General features: G+C 42.1%; 1 protein-coding gene across 1 annotated transcript; it reads right to left on the bottom strand.

Moving 5' to 3' along the window:
• Positions 1-971: 971 nt before the first annotated feature.
• On the bottom strand, positions 972-5847 carry FUT4 (fucosyltransferase 4). The gene has a single exon (XM_021544947.4). It carries the CDS (start codon positions 5830-5832, stop codon positions 4621-4623), a length of 1212 nt encoding a protein of 403 aa, XP_021400622.4. The 5' UTR covers positions 5833-5847; the 3' UTR covers positions 972-4620.
• Between the last annotated feature and the right edge of the window lie 8094 nt (positions 5848-13941).

Raw genomic sequence — 13941 nt, 5'->3', positions numbered from 1 at the left:
TTCAGGGCGAGACTCTCAGGAACAGCTGTTATTGTGTCAAAATTAAGCTTAAATATTTAGCTCAAGCCCATAAAATAAAAAAACATTCAGAATGCAAAGAAGACATAGAAATTCTGGCCTGGGGTATTGTTTTTTAAATGACCATACAGAAGAAAATACATAATTATGCAAATTGTTAAACTGAGTTGGTTACATAAATCAAGCTGGTTACGGGCAAGTTATTCAAATAATGACTTTTTTTTACTGATTAAAAACAGTCTGTTATACTTGGATCCCGAGTTACCTTTAGTTAAACACCATTTAAATCCACATTAAGGCACGGTGTTCTCATCAACATATTTTAGATTGAGTCAGCTCTGTGCACCCTACAAAGGGTTATTTACTCTCTTAAAACAAACACCATTTTATATGGCTGTTGGAGAGTTGTGTGAGTTTAATCAGGCATAACTCACTCACCAAACAAGATTGAACAAATGGTACCTAATATTTGTCAGAAAAATATTTAACCGGTTTCCCAAACCCAGTGTTCAATGCCATCTGGAAAATGAACTAAAAACGTTTCCCTCCTCAGGCAGGAGTAAGCAAGCAGTCAGTTTAAACTCTACTTAGAAAAGTTAAATGTGATAATGATACAACATCAATCACCTCAGGGGGAAAAGCAAGGTCTGTAGCCCTTCCTGGCTGGGCAGGGATTTTCAGAAATGCTTTCTCAATACTGTGCACCAAGCTGTACAGAAGATGAATAAAAAGTGGGGTAAGCCATCACTTGGGCAGCAAATCAGTGTTAACAGCTTAGGGAAAACAAATTTTGGCCTTGGTCTTTTGTCGTTCAGTTGAAAACAACCATGAACAACTGTGAAAAAGAAGTTGTAGCTAAAAAAGAAGATAAAGCACTACATGCTGAATACCAAAATAAACATAGTCTCATTTTGAAATGTAAGGGGGGCAAAAAGAATCCGAACACACTCAAATTCTCTGTAAGTCAAGAGAAAGTTTTTTATTTGATTTTGTTTGAAATGACATTTTTCCAACACCCAACTTCAATAAATGCACCTTTTCATATAGAAAATAGCTCAGTACAGCCTGTCCTATGAAAATATTTTTCTCCTGGCAGAACCAGGTTTCATGCCTAACCTCAGATGGTCTGACTACTCTGAGAACAATCAGCCACTTTTATTTATTAAACAAACATGAAAAGACATTCATTCTCTTTAAAAAGCAGTTTTCTTCAGGCTTCATAACACAGACAACAGAATGAAAAATAGGGTCGTTTTGCATTACTTCCTTTCATTTTATTGAGTGTCAATCTATATAATTAATATAAAGTTTCTTCATTCTATGAAGATCAAGACACCTTACAGTATAAAATTCCCTGAGATAAAATATGCAATTTGAGTGATCACATAATTCTCTATTCCATTTACATCATAACCAAAAGGTAATTGCAATTCTTCTTCTTATAAAACCCAGAAGATAACGACCTTCCTTTCTCTTCCTCCACCCCAATATTTTAAGGCATGGAATAAAAACTTTTTCAAAATGTATTAAAGGAAACTTTTCAACTAAAAATAGAAAATAGCGTTCCTCAGTTTTTACAACTGGATTGTATACATCATCTGCAATGCCTTGTGGAGTCTGGTACCCAATGTACAAACCAGTTCATTCAGGCAAACTTTACATTTATCACTGAACTAGAGCTCTACAAAGTGCATTACAAAAGCCAGTCCTTTGCCTGAAACACCATTAGCTCATGGTGTGGATGACCAAAAATCAGAGATCTATAGAAATTCCAAAATACTGACTTCTACATCTATAGGCCTGGGCTGAGTTTCCTCCCAAATGGAAAGCCACAAATTTGCAACATCCATGTAAGAATGATGAAATTAGAAAAGGCTTCTCTTCTCCCAGTGCAAGTGCTCTACAATAATTATTACAAATCTGCAGTTTTCACTGTACAGTTCTTGAAAATCCTCAATGCACAATTTACAAATACTGCGCAATTCTGACTTTACCCAACTGATGCTTTAATTGCTTTGTAGCTCTTTTCTGAATTTTACAAAAATATTACCTCAAGGATTTCAACTCTTTTTTTTTTTAGAGAGGCTGAGAAGAAAATTAACATTTGTGATCTCTGGAAATTCCCATGCTCCTGCAGCCTAATCTTCTGCATGTGGCATTACTAATGATTACACAGAAGAACTGTGTGCCTGGAAATTTTCACAAAATGCTAAAAAAATTAGGAGGACTGAAAAAAATGCACTGGTTTCAGCAGACTGATTAAAAGTAGTGTAATCTTAAATATTATTTCATTACTTTCAAGATTGGGTTTTTGTATATAGTCCTGCAAATTTTGACAAAAAATGAATAGAAAAAAAAATACTATACATTCAAAGGAAAAGAGGGAACCTATCATGCTGACACTTGGGTATTACTCTTAATACTATACCTATATTGGAGTTTTAAAAATATCAAACCCAGTATTATGGGAGTAGTAACTACTGATAAAAAAACAGATGACCATGCCATTAAGAAGACTCTTGTACTTTATAAACAATCACTTTATACCTCTTAGAGTGAAAGTGCAGCATTAGGAATCATCCCTACTATATTCCACATGGCACAGATTGTTTTCTCTCCCTTTGCAGTAAATATTCTACAGCAGCTCTGGCACCGACAACAAAAAATTCATCAAGTACTTTCAGCCAACCCTCCTTGCACTAAAGCAGAAGGGAGTAATTGGAGAAGCCTGCAAAATCTGAACTGGTAAAACTGTGCAAATTGTTAATGAACTTCATTATTATTTTTTTTTCCAATAATCCTTGGCTCCATGAGTATCTAATCATGGGGAGTATCTAAACAGAAGTAAATTACAGTAGACTGCAAGCTCATATATCTTAAAAGCACTCATCCAACATCCCATACTGCTTAAATCAAATCTAATCCTTTCCTAACCTAAATATGACTCACAAATGCCAGCAAGGTTGCCTGTTCTGATGCCCATCTTTTATTTGCAACTGACTTTCTTCTTTTCCCTCCTGTGTTGTGCCCATGATTTTACTCTGAATGAAGTCTCTGAGTAACTCCATGGATTAAAAAGCAGCAGAATGAATACCTTAGTCATGTGGGCAAATCTCTTGTAGATTGCCATTTTTTTTGCCACCAAACTTCATAGCTGCAAAAGACGGGAAGGCTGAGCTTGGCAAGGATGTGTAATTTTAACTGAAGTTTCTTTCTGGTTTTGGTCGAGCAAGATTACATGTAACCAAAAAGTAACCACATATCCACTTCTAGGATGGCTGCAGCCAAATGTTAGAGTCTAAAAGGGAATAACTACTGTAAATGTTCCTGACAGGCACTGAGCAAAGGGAGTTCTACCTTAAGAATCTATTTATTGATTAAAAAACTGAGCCACAAAAAGAACTCAAAACCAAAGGAAGAGAAAATAGTAAATTCTTCCTTTTTTATATTTTTTCCTCACACAATCTGTATTTTACCAACAATGTAGATCTAATTCTCTAGAGTAATTTTCTTTCTGAATGAAAGTGATTTGTGGGTTTTTTTAGTAATTACTATTTTTAAAAACAACAAAAAACCAAAAAGATTAGTCTGCCCCCCAGCAGAATTTTTAAAAATACATGCCAAAAATCAAACAAGTTGCTACACAACAGCACTGTCTACTTATACTTGAGAAAAAAGTTAGCCTTTTTGTATATATATTCAATACAGTAATAAAACCCCTGCCATTCTGAGCCTTTCCCTGCATTTTCCTGTATGGCAATAACTTTGCAGAGAAAAACAAGCAGATACCTGTAAACATTTTCTAATTCCTGAATAAAGGGAGGGTGGAATTGTTCCAGCTTTCTTCCCTACAATCCGTGTTTTCCTGTACGTAAAGTTCTACTCCACTGTCATGCAGGATAAGCATGCCTATGGTTTCAGCAGGAAAGAGAAATACTTTACATCATCTGAGCTGTTTGTCCACTCAGATTCAGTCCCCTCCATACGCTTTTTCCTAAATGGAATAATTATTTGGTTCAAAGCATTATTAGCAGGCTGCTGCAATTGCAAGCCTTGCTAAAAGGTGCTACTGTGTAAGATTCTTACATTCAACACTCGCGGCTCAGAATTTGTCTGCAAATACCTTTCACAAGCATAAAAAAACAGTTTAAAACATTCATTTTTGTCTTAGTATTACAGAAAACCAGCACTGATCATGTATCTTCTGTGAGCAGAGGAAAGTTTCACAATCCAGGAAGTTGTCATAGCCGACAAAATTGTTTTCAGCTGTACAGCTGAGGAATTTGGCATCAGATATTTATGTTGAGCTGTGCAGAACTTTAAAAGTTCTGTAACTGTACAACTTTTGGAAACTTAACTTTGCTCTTTAGGAATCATCTGGCATAATGTCTCTTTGTACCTTCATAATTTTCTCTTTAATAAAAATCTTTCTTTTGTAGGCTGTTCACAGCTTGATTTGAAACCTGTATGCTTCTCCAACTGATGCCAGTCTCCTGTGACTAATGCCGACTACCTGGGCTAATGATCTCTGTGAGACCCATCCTTCCCGACACCTTGACACTTGGCCCAGGCTGTCCAGGCAAGCCTCGCCCGCCACGAACATCAGCTTTCAAACCAGCTGGCCAGATTTTGAACAGTCTTGATTTGACTCCCAGCTGTCCTAACAGCCTCGCAGACTTTGCAGAAATGCTCATCCCAGAACGAGGTGACGTGGACTTCGTACTTCTTCCTCCAGGCAAAGTACCGCCTGTAGTTGGGTTTGTTTTTATCGAGGAATTTCAGGTAGGTGGCGAGCAGCCGGGGGCTGGGGAAGTCGTCAACGTGGATGAAAGAATCGGGGGGGATGAAGCGCTCGTAGTTGGCCCTGCGAGGTCCCAGGACGACGGGCACGGCGCTGGCGGAGAAAGCGTTTCTCCAGAGCTTCTCGGTGATGTAGTCGGTGTGCTGGGAGTTCTCGAAGGCCAGGTAGAACTTGTAGGCTGAGACGGTCTCCACGAGGCCGCCCTCGGCCAGCGCCAGCCCCCGCGCCCCGTAGACGTCGATGGGCAGGTGCTCCTTCAGCTGGCGGTAGTAGCGCACCCGGGCGTGCTCCTCGTTCCAGTTGCTGATGACCCAGGCCACCAGCCGCGTCTTGCGGGGCAGGACGAAGGGCCGGGGCGCGGGCGGGACGTAGAGGTACCCGTAGGGAACGAACACGTCGGAGTCGCGGCGGTAGGACATGGTCCAGTTGAAGAGCCCGGCGAGCCCCCGCAGGCCGGGCGAGTGCGACGGCGACTCGAAGTTCATCCACACCCAGCGCTGGCGCGGGGGCCGCGGCGGGGACCCGCGGGGCAGCCCCCCGGCGCCGTGCCGCGCCAGGTCGCGGTGGTGGAACAGCACGGCCTGCGCCTCGCCGAACCGGCCGCGGTCGGCGCTGAGGCGGCAGCCGCTGACGTTGTAGCGCCGCCGGCAGTCGGGCAAGCGCCGCGGGCGGCCGAAGGGCTCCCACCACAGCAGCACGGTCACCGCCTCGCCGTCCGCCCGGGCCGGCTCGGGCAGAGCCGAGTACAGGGCGAGCGCGGCGGCGGCGGCGCCCAGCAGCCCGGCCGCCAGCGCCCACCGCCGCCCGCGCAGCCGCCGCCGCCAGCGCCGCCAGCAGCGCCGCGGGGCCGCGTCCATCCCCGCCGCCCGCTGCCGCCGCTCTGCCCCTCGCAGGGCACCGGCCGCGCCGGGGCCGGGCAGCGCATCCTGGGGCTGGGGCTGCTGCCGCCGCCGCCGCTCTGCCCCCACCCCCGGCGGCGGGGAGGTGCCGCTGCCGCCGCCCCTCCCGGCCATGCCGACCCGTGCTCCGCCCGCCGCCTCCCGGCCCGGGGGCCGCCCCTGGGTGCCGCCTTGCCCCGCCCGCCGCGGCCGCTCCGCCTCCGGGGAGAGCGGTGCTCGGGCTCCCGGCGGGATTCGCGGCCCCGCCGCCTGCCCCGTGCGGCAGCGGCGCCGCGGTAGCCGGGCAGCGGCGGCCCCGGGCCGCTCGGTTGCTCATGCCCGACGTGGGGCTGCAGAGGGAATTTGTGTCTCCCCGGTGAGAGCCCAGGCCCCAGCGCGCACGGGAAAGGTTGTAGGGACGCTCACAAGGAGTCTCGGGGAGCCTGGCACCTCTGGGGGATTGACCGCGGCTTGGTGCCGGGTGCTAATCACAGCTGCTTTGTCTCCGCCTTCATCAGCAAGGCAGAGGAGAGAAAATACAACGGAAGGCTCTCGGGTCGACCTAAGGACAGGGAGAGATCCCTCAGCAGTTACAGTCACGGGTAAAACAAAACCGATTTGGGGAAATTTACTTAATTTTTTTGCCAATCAAATCAGAGTAGGGCAATTGGAAATTAAACCAAAACTGAAAGACACCTCCTCCCCACCCCTCCCTTCTTCCTGGCCTCAGCATTGCTCGCAATTTCTCTGCCTCCTCCCCAGCAGCGGTGCAAGAGGATGGGGAATGGGGGCTGCAGTCAGTTAAGTGTCTCTGCTGCTCCTTCCTCCTCACGGGAGGGACTCCTCACACCATTCCCCTGCTCCAATGTGGGTCATCCCACGGGAGACAGTCCTTTGAACTTCTCCAAAGCGAGTCCTTCTCATGGCATGCAGCTCTTCATGAACTGCTCCAGTCTGGGTCCCTTCTACAGGGTGCAGTCCTTCAGGAACAGGCTGATTCAGCGCGGCTCCCTGGTGGGGTCACAAGTCCTACCAGCAAACCTGCCCCAGCATGGGCTTCCTTTCTCCATGGGGTCACAGATCCTGCCAGGAACCTTGCTCAGCAATGGAGAGTCCTATGGGCATCCACCTGCTCTGGCATGAGGTCCTCCATCCAGGAAAGTCCTGCCTCACCATGAACCATGGGCTGCAGGGGAATCGCTGCTCCAGCCCCTGCTGCACCTCCACCCCTTTCTTCTGCACAGACTTTGGTGTCTGCTCTCGCATATTTTCATTCCTCTCTTCTCTGGATGCGATTGCTTCTGTGTCTTAAATACATTATCCGAAAGGTGCTATTGCTATCACTGATGTGGTCAGCCATGGCCAGCAGTGGGTCTGTCTTGGAGCTGGCTGGTATTGGCTCCACTAGGCATGGGGGGGAGTTTCTAGCACCTTCTCAGAGAAGCCACCCCTGTCACCCCGTCACTAGCAGAACCTTGCCACACAAATCCCATACATGAGCATGTGTAGGAGCACAGGGCAGAGGGCCACAGGGGGAGGAGAGCCCTGCCCATTCGCATCACGAAGGCAGGCAGTCTCCAGTCTCCCCTGCCCTATTGTCCATGAGAAAGTAGGACTGCTCTGCTGCTTCCCAGTGCATTCTCATTTATTTCTTCCAATCCACACCTTTAACCGCCAGAGGTTTCAAACTCTGGCAAAACGGTTTTCCCACACCAGCTGAGCTATGACTTACATGCTGTGTCCTGTGGCCTCACAGGGAAGTACTTTGAAAGATGCAGGTGATTTTTTAAAAAACAGATATAATTTAGAGAGTGAGGCTGAGAGCAAGTTTGGATAAATCACTTATATATGAAAAAAAAAGAAGAAAAAATAAGTGACAGCTGCCAGAATAGCTTTGAATTCTTGTCAAATTCAATCTGTTTCAAGCACCTCTAGGAGGAGTAACAATTTGGAAAAACTAAAAGAAAATAAATTTTAAAAGAGGATTCTTTTTGCTCCTTTACAGCCTTCTTAGAATCATACATGTTTACTTGAAAATCTCACAGTTATTTAAAAACTACAAAACCTCATAGTTACCAGAAAATTACATTTTCCAGTTCTGCATCACAGAGTTGCTGTGAAAAAGTACGTCACATAGGCTCAAAACTTTTTTCCTAAGCAATTCGCTTCAGTGGACTGTGAGGTTGTTGACTCACACTGTTCAAACAGTGTTTGTACAGAACTGAAGAAGTTTCCAACTCTGACATAGCACATGCTCACGTCCAACAGCTGTTGATCCAAGGTCCTCTCATATATATCTAGTGAAGACAGCAAAGTTACACCCAGCATAAATTCTCACTGACTTTTTGGATTTCAGCACAGATTTTACGTACCACACATGTCAAGACCCTGTGACTTGACTCTGTGTTAGTAAGAAAAGTGATTCAGGTCTGTCCACTCAAAAAACTAAAACGGTTTTGTGTGAGGGTGGTGTTAGGTTAGAAACTAAGTCATGTACACCCATAAACCAATTGTACGTAGTCATTCCACAATGTATACATAGTACTTCCATAGTCCATGCTGCAAGTACTCATAAAATATATGATATTCCAACAGCTGTGGTTGGAGTTGGTATCTGGCTGCCTGCTCCAACACACAGTTGGCTGGAAGGGATTTCCAGGGAGCACCAGTTCACCGTAGTGGATGAGGTGAATCATTGCCGGCACTAGCAATAAATAAACTGTCTTGATAAATAACTGGTTTTAGTCACAAAATGAGAATATGGGAAAGCTACTTTGCTACAGTAGAAAACTGAAAAAAAATACCGAAATACAATGCTAAGGAAGAGTAGAATCCTGTGAAGCCCTAAGCTGTATGGAGATTCCATCCAGAGCCCACCTGATACAATGAACACTACATGAAATGAACACAATCCCTAGTCTGCATTAATCAAGGATTCCAAATGGTTCAAACCCACAACTGTTAGTTATTTTGTTTACTCAAACATTTTGCAGGTAATATGAGAATTCGGGGACTTGTGAAAGTGAGTGGGAGAGCTCAATTGACTTCTATGGAATTCTCATTCACTCAATAAATTTGATCATATCAACTGCAATCACAGTTCTTATTTTTCTTCAGAAGTTTTCAGCATTGATACATGACTTTGAAGGAATTTGATCTAGTCATGTTTTCATTTCCATTGCTGCTAAGCATTTGCTGCTAAGCATTCCAAATTCAAAGCCTGACTAGTTACATTGATGATGCAAGGCCTGATCCTGCCTTATAGTGAGTTAACAAAAATGTTGACATTAATTCAGCATTTATGAAATATTTCAGGACAATGTAACATAGAAATCTTTATAAGCCAAATAGTGATAAATTTGAAAGACAAAAAAAAAAAAAACAAAAAAAAATTACTTTGTGAGGATTCATAGCAAAGGTTGCCTAGTTACTTTTGATTTTTTGCAGTCTCACAGTGAAATTTTAGTGTGATTTTTATCTGCATTTCAGTGGCGTCCATATTAAGACAATTGTTATATTAAGACAAATCTGTTGAATTATTTAGTATGAAATAAAAACATGACTTTCTGTATTCCTCAACACAACATCAGCTAAAGCTCTACATATCTCTGCATCTTAAAAAAAAGCTATTACTGAAATCCAAAGTAAGTTATGGTTGTATATAAAAAGAGACATTCAGAACTATAATAATATTTGTTTTATTATGGCAAATAATAATTTAATAATTTCAAGATGAGAGGACAGTAGCCTAAATCATTTCTGTGAGTAATATTGTCACTTTAATTTTCCTGTCACACCTGCTGCTGTGGAAGCTAAATATATGTTTACATTTACAAGTTGTATGTAGTCCACTAGTTCAAAAATCTTTATAGAATTTATATATAGAGCAAGATGAAATGTATATTTGAGATATATTTTAGAATTTTTACAAATCACAGATCCAACTGTTTTGTTGCTGCTGCCTTCAAACCCTCTCAGTATGGGAAATAGCAGAAATACATTTTAATTGGATATTCATCATAGTCACTGCTGAAAGTAATGATAGTTGTGTCTTCATCTACAAGTCTAGCAGACTCATAGAAATCTTGGAAATTCAACAGCCAGATGGGATGTGTTGCTGTGGAGTGACCTCACTGTCAGGACCAAGGTTGGAAGTCAGGTGTCCTCAGATCTGTGCGTAGGTCAAATGTTTCTCTCCCCTTTTTAATGTCTCATTTCTTGTCCGGAGAAATAAACAGCAGCCAGGCAGTAACCCATGTCAATTTCAGTTTGCCTCATTTCTGCCATAATACACAGAACATCCATGGCACAATCACATCAGCTACTTTGTGCTGGCAGGGTTTTGTCAAGCAGTTTTGTTCACTCTGCCTTGGAAAAACTCCATGGACATCACTGAGAAGTACAACATGATGAAGGTTGAGTAGTGTTGCCAGATGCCTGAAGACCTCCCACAGGGAGCACATCTGGTTTTGTCTGCTTTGGAGATAAACCAGTCCAGGAGATAGCCCCATGGACTGAGGACCACCCAGACTTCTTGGCACTATATATGCAGCTTGGGAGTGCTTTAACTGCTCCGAGGAAATCACAGCAAGTTCTCATGTTGCTGATAGTCAGGAATTTAAAATTATACGCTCTGTGTAAGTAATAAAGCTATTGCAAAATAAAAAATATTTTGCTTATTTAAAGGTTGAATGTTTGCCATCACTAACAGCAGTAAATATTTTTGCCTGGAACTTCCCAGCTGCCTTCCTCCTCTACTCTGACTCACTCTGTTTTGTCACACTTCAGAAATATCTAAGCCTAGAAAAGTCTTTGAAGCTATTTGTCAACTGTTTTACAAAGGCAGTTTAAACGATACTGTAAGACATGGTTGTGTTTTCAGCCACAGCTATCAACCCAGACATTCTGTCAGGTGGGGAAACCTTGTGGAGTTTTTCATCATAAGCAAATGTGATCAGCTTCAAAGAGTAGGAGGATGCTGTCTGGTACCAAAATGACACTAAAAATGATGTTGAAGTCTCTTCTTCATAAATAGTCTCCATGGTTTCAATGCAAGTTTTTCCAAGTAAGAACCTAAATTCTCTATGAAAAGGCACAGTAAAAGTTTTGTTCTGTATAAATGGTACACTTTGTATTTCAGCATGAAGTTTAAATGCCTGTAATTTGATTACCTAGTGTTTCATATGTAGGATTACGATCTTTCTGCTTGGAAGTATAAAATTTGGAAATACAATGAGAGGATCCAGTTGAAAGTTGATGCCTGAACAGTTTCTAGGCAGACAAACTCATGTTTCTGCATATGCACCAAAGGCAATATTAAAATATTCTGTCTGGCTACAGTTTCACTTGTGACTATGAACAATGCTGGAATAAAACCATGCGAAGTTGATATTTCCAGGTCAAGGCACAGGCATGAACAAATGTGCTGTGCACACTGTGAATGAAAGATCCTGTCCAGGACACTCTTCAGTCTTCCATTGAAGCACACAGCTTTGTTGTTCACCAGTGTAGACCAGAGCAGAAATCAGAGCAGAACATTTTCCTAGCAGTCCCACACAATCCTCAGACACTTTGACACATATGTGGGTACCAGCAAGCCATAATTTGGCTCTGTGGGCATTTGTAAGCAGTTATCAATAATTTCAATCTTCCTTGGGTTTGTTTGAGCACTGGACATCATCTTATTCAGCCACAGTGGCAAGAGACAGTGACGGGCAACCAGCACTGATTTCACCCAGTGAGCATCTTCCAGGACAGAGAGCAAGGACTTGTGACAAATCTTCTCTTTGGACATCTTTGAACATCAGGGGCTGGGATCATATCTCAGTCCAGGAGACAAAACTAGCCCTAATTTGAAGTAAATCTTCTAAACCACGCATAATCCAGTTATGGGGCTCTCAGTACCAACCGACCCTCTCCTGTTGTGCTTCATTACTTAATAATGTATATGTAGTCTTGGAAAAATATAAGTGTTTAATCACTGGTACTAATACAGGCAATGGTTTAAGCAATGATAACATTTTCTTTCAAGACAGTAGCATTGAGTTTGGCAATGAAATAATAAAAAAAGAGAAAAGGAGAGCCGAACAGTTAGACAGTAAAAAGTCAGTATGATAAAATGTCAGCACAGTTAATTCAAATTAACCTTATTTAATTAAATATTATAAAGATATTATAAATATAACAGTAATAACATTATTGTTATGCAATATTATATTTAAACAAATTGCTTTGTTTTATTCAAATAACAGAAGACACACATAAAAAGGTCACAAACACGAATATATCAGACTAGGTAAGGATTACCTAGGCCTCATAATTGAGGTAATATATTCAGTACAAAAGATCTAACAGGGATTTCTCTGTTGTAAAAGATCATACAAAAAAGAAATGTGGGAGAAAATGAGCACCAAATGCTGCACCAAAACTGAGCTAGTGCAGGAGTCCAGGATAGAGCCAGAAAGTATTCTCATTTGGAAAATTTTAAAACAAGATTATGAAACAGAATGGGAAAGCATGGGGAGGAGAGCAGGATAAAAATGAAACAAAGCAAAAGCAAGATGCAACAAGCCTAATCAAAGTCTCTGTCTGAAAATCCAGTGCTTTTCAAACATTATGTGATTCATGATCAGATTTTCATCTAAAAAGTGAGAACAGTATTTTCAAAAGGAGCTACTCCTCTAGCACCTCAGGTACAATATTCAGTACAATAACCTTTTTCATTTAGAAGTCAAACAGAAACACTAAAAAGATTGGCTTGAAGCCTGCTAAGGTGCTGTTTTGGTTTTGGTTTTCTCTTTTCCCCTTCTCACTGATACAAAAATAAAATCAAACTTGTAATGTCAGAGCAGAGATCCAGAAAATGAAAGAACAAACATCTGATTTAATTCACAGATAATTGTAGAAAAAACCCAAAGGAAATCAAAGTCTAGTTTCACAAAGTTGTCACTAAGACTTCCTTTTTAAAAATATTCAGTGTGTTATAGATACTTCCTGAGTAACTGAGAGCCTGAGAAACAAATCCCATCTCCACCTCTTAGGCAAGGTTTTGGTACCAGGGGGCTGACTACAGGGGTGACTTCTATGAGAAGTTTTAGAAGCTTCCCCTGTGTCCAAGAGAGCCAATACCAGCTGGCTCCAAGACAGACCGACTGCTAACCAAGGCTGAGCATCAATTAGCAATGGTGGTAGTGCCTCTGGGATAACACATTAAAGAAGGAAAAAGTTATTGCACAGAAGCAATTGCAGCCAGAGAAGAAAGGAGTAAGAATGTGTGAGAAGAACAGCCCTGTAGACCCCAAGGTCAGAGAAGGAGGGGCAGGAGGTGCTCCAGGAGACAGAGCAGCCTGTGGGGAAGACCATGGTGAGTCAGCTGTGCCCCTGTAGCACAAAGAGATCCATGGTGAAACAGCCTCTGGAGGACTCGATATATTTTCTGGTTTTATACAGTACAAAGGATCTAGATTTGTTTTGTAAGTGGCATGATAATACAAAGCAAACTAATATTAATTAATACAAAGCAAACTAATATTAATTTGGTGATACCTCACTGTAATAATGGTTTAAAAGTGAGAGTGATAAGTTATTTCAGGTTCCATGCTGTCTCTCTGGTTCTTTGATACTATGATAGCTCTTACATGGAGAGAGGCTTATTTATGTTAAACTTTCATTAAATCAGGCTAGATACTGAATCAAAAAGTCTTGCCTTCTTGTTGTTGTAGAGATGGACAGAAATGACACACTGAGAAATGTATCAAAGACCTTTTTTATTGCTAGCTGTTCTCCTTTTTTACACAGTTTTACAGACTTCATGTGTGATTCCAATTGGTTAGTAGCTTTCTTGTCAATTACTCTATTGGTGAGTAAAAAGTGTTTTTCTTGTCTATCGAATCTTTCTATTCTTAAATTGTTTACATATTTTCTTCAATTATTCTCAAGGGATAGATTTAAAGTTTTTGCAGGTGCTAGTTGTTTTTCACCCAGGAATAGATTGTTATCTTAACAAACTGTTCACACCAGGTTTGTTTTCACATGGGAACTTGCAAAGTGCTAGCTTTGCTTAGAAGAAATGACAGGCTAGCCACTGATCTAACAGAACAGGCCTGATTTTACGAGGCCCTTCTTTAATAATTTTTCTACATTACTGCAACACCTTTGAAATGCTCAGTTTAATGGATGAACTCAGCCTAAAGCATTATGAGGCATTTCATCAATTACATTAAAACCATCTACTGGAACTTAAGA

The sequence above is a fragment of the Lonchura striata genome, chromosome 1 (assembly GCF_050655825.1).
Source record: "Lonchura striata isolate lonStrDom1 chromosome 1, ASM5065582v1, whole genome shotgun sequence".
Classification (NCBI taxonomy): Eukaryota; Metazoa; Chordata; class Aves; order Passeriformes; family Estrildidae; genus Lonchura; species Lonchura striata.
This window is presented reverse-complemented; position numbering and strand designations above follow the sequence as displayed.

Coding starts and splice junctions, on each gene's coding strand:
- FUT4 (XM_021544947.4), bottom strand. CDS start 5,832: ATGGCCGGGAGGGGCGGCGGCAGCGGCACCTCCCCGCCGCCGGGGGTG.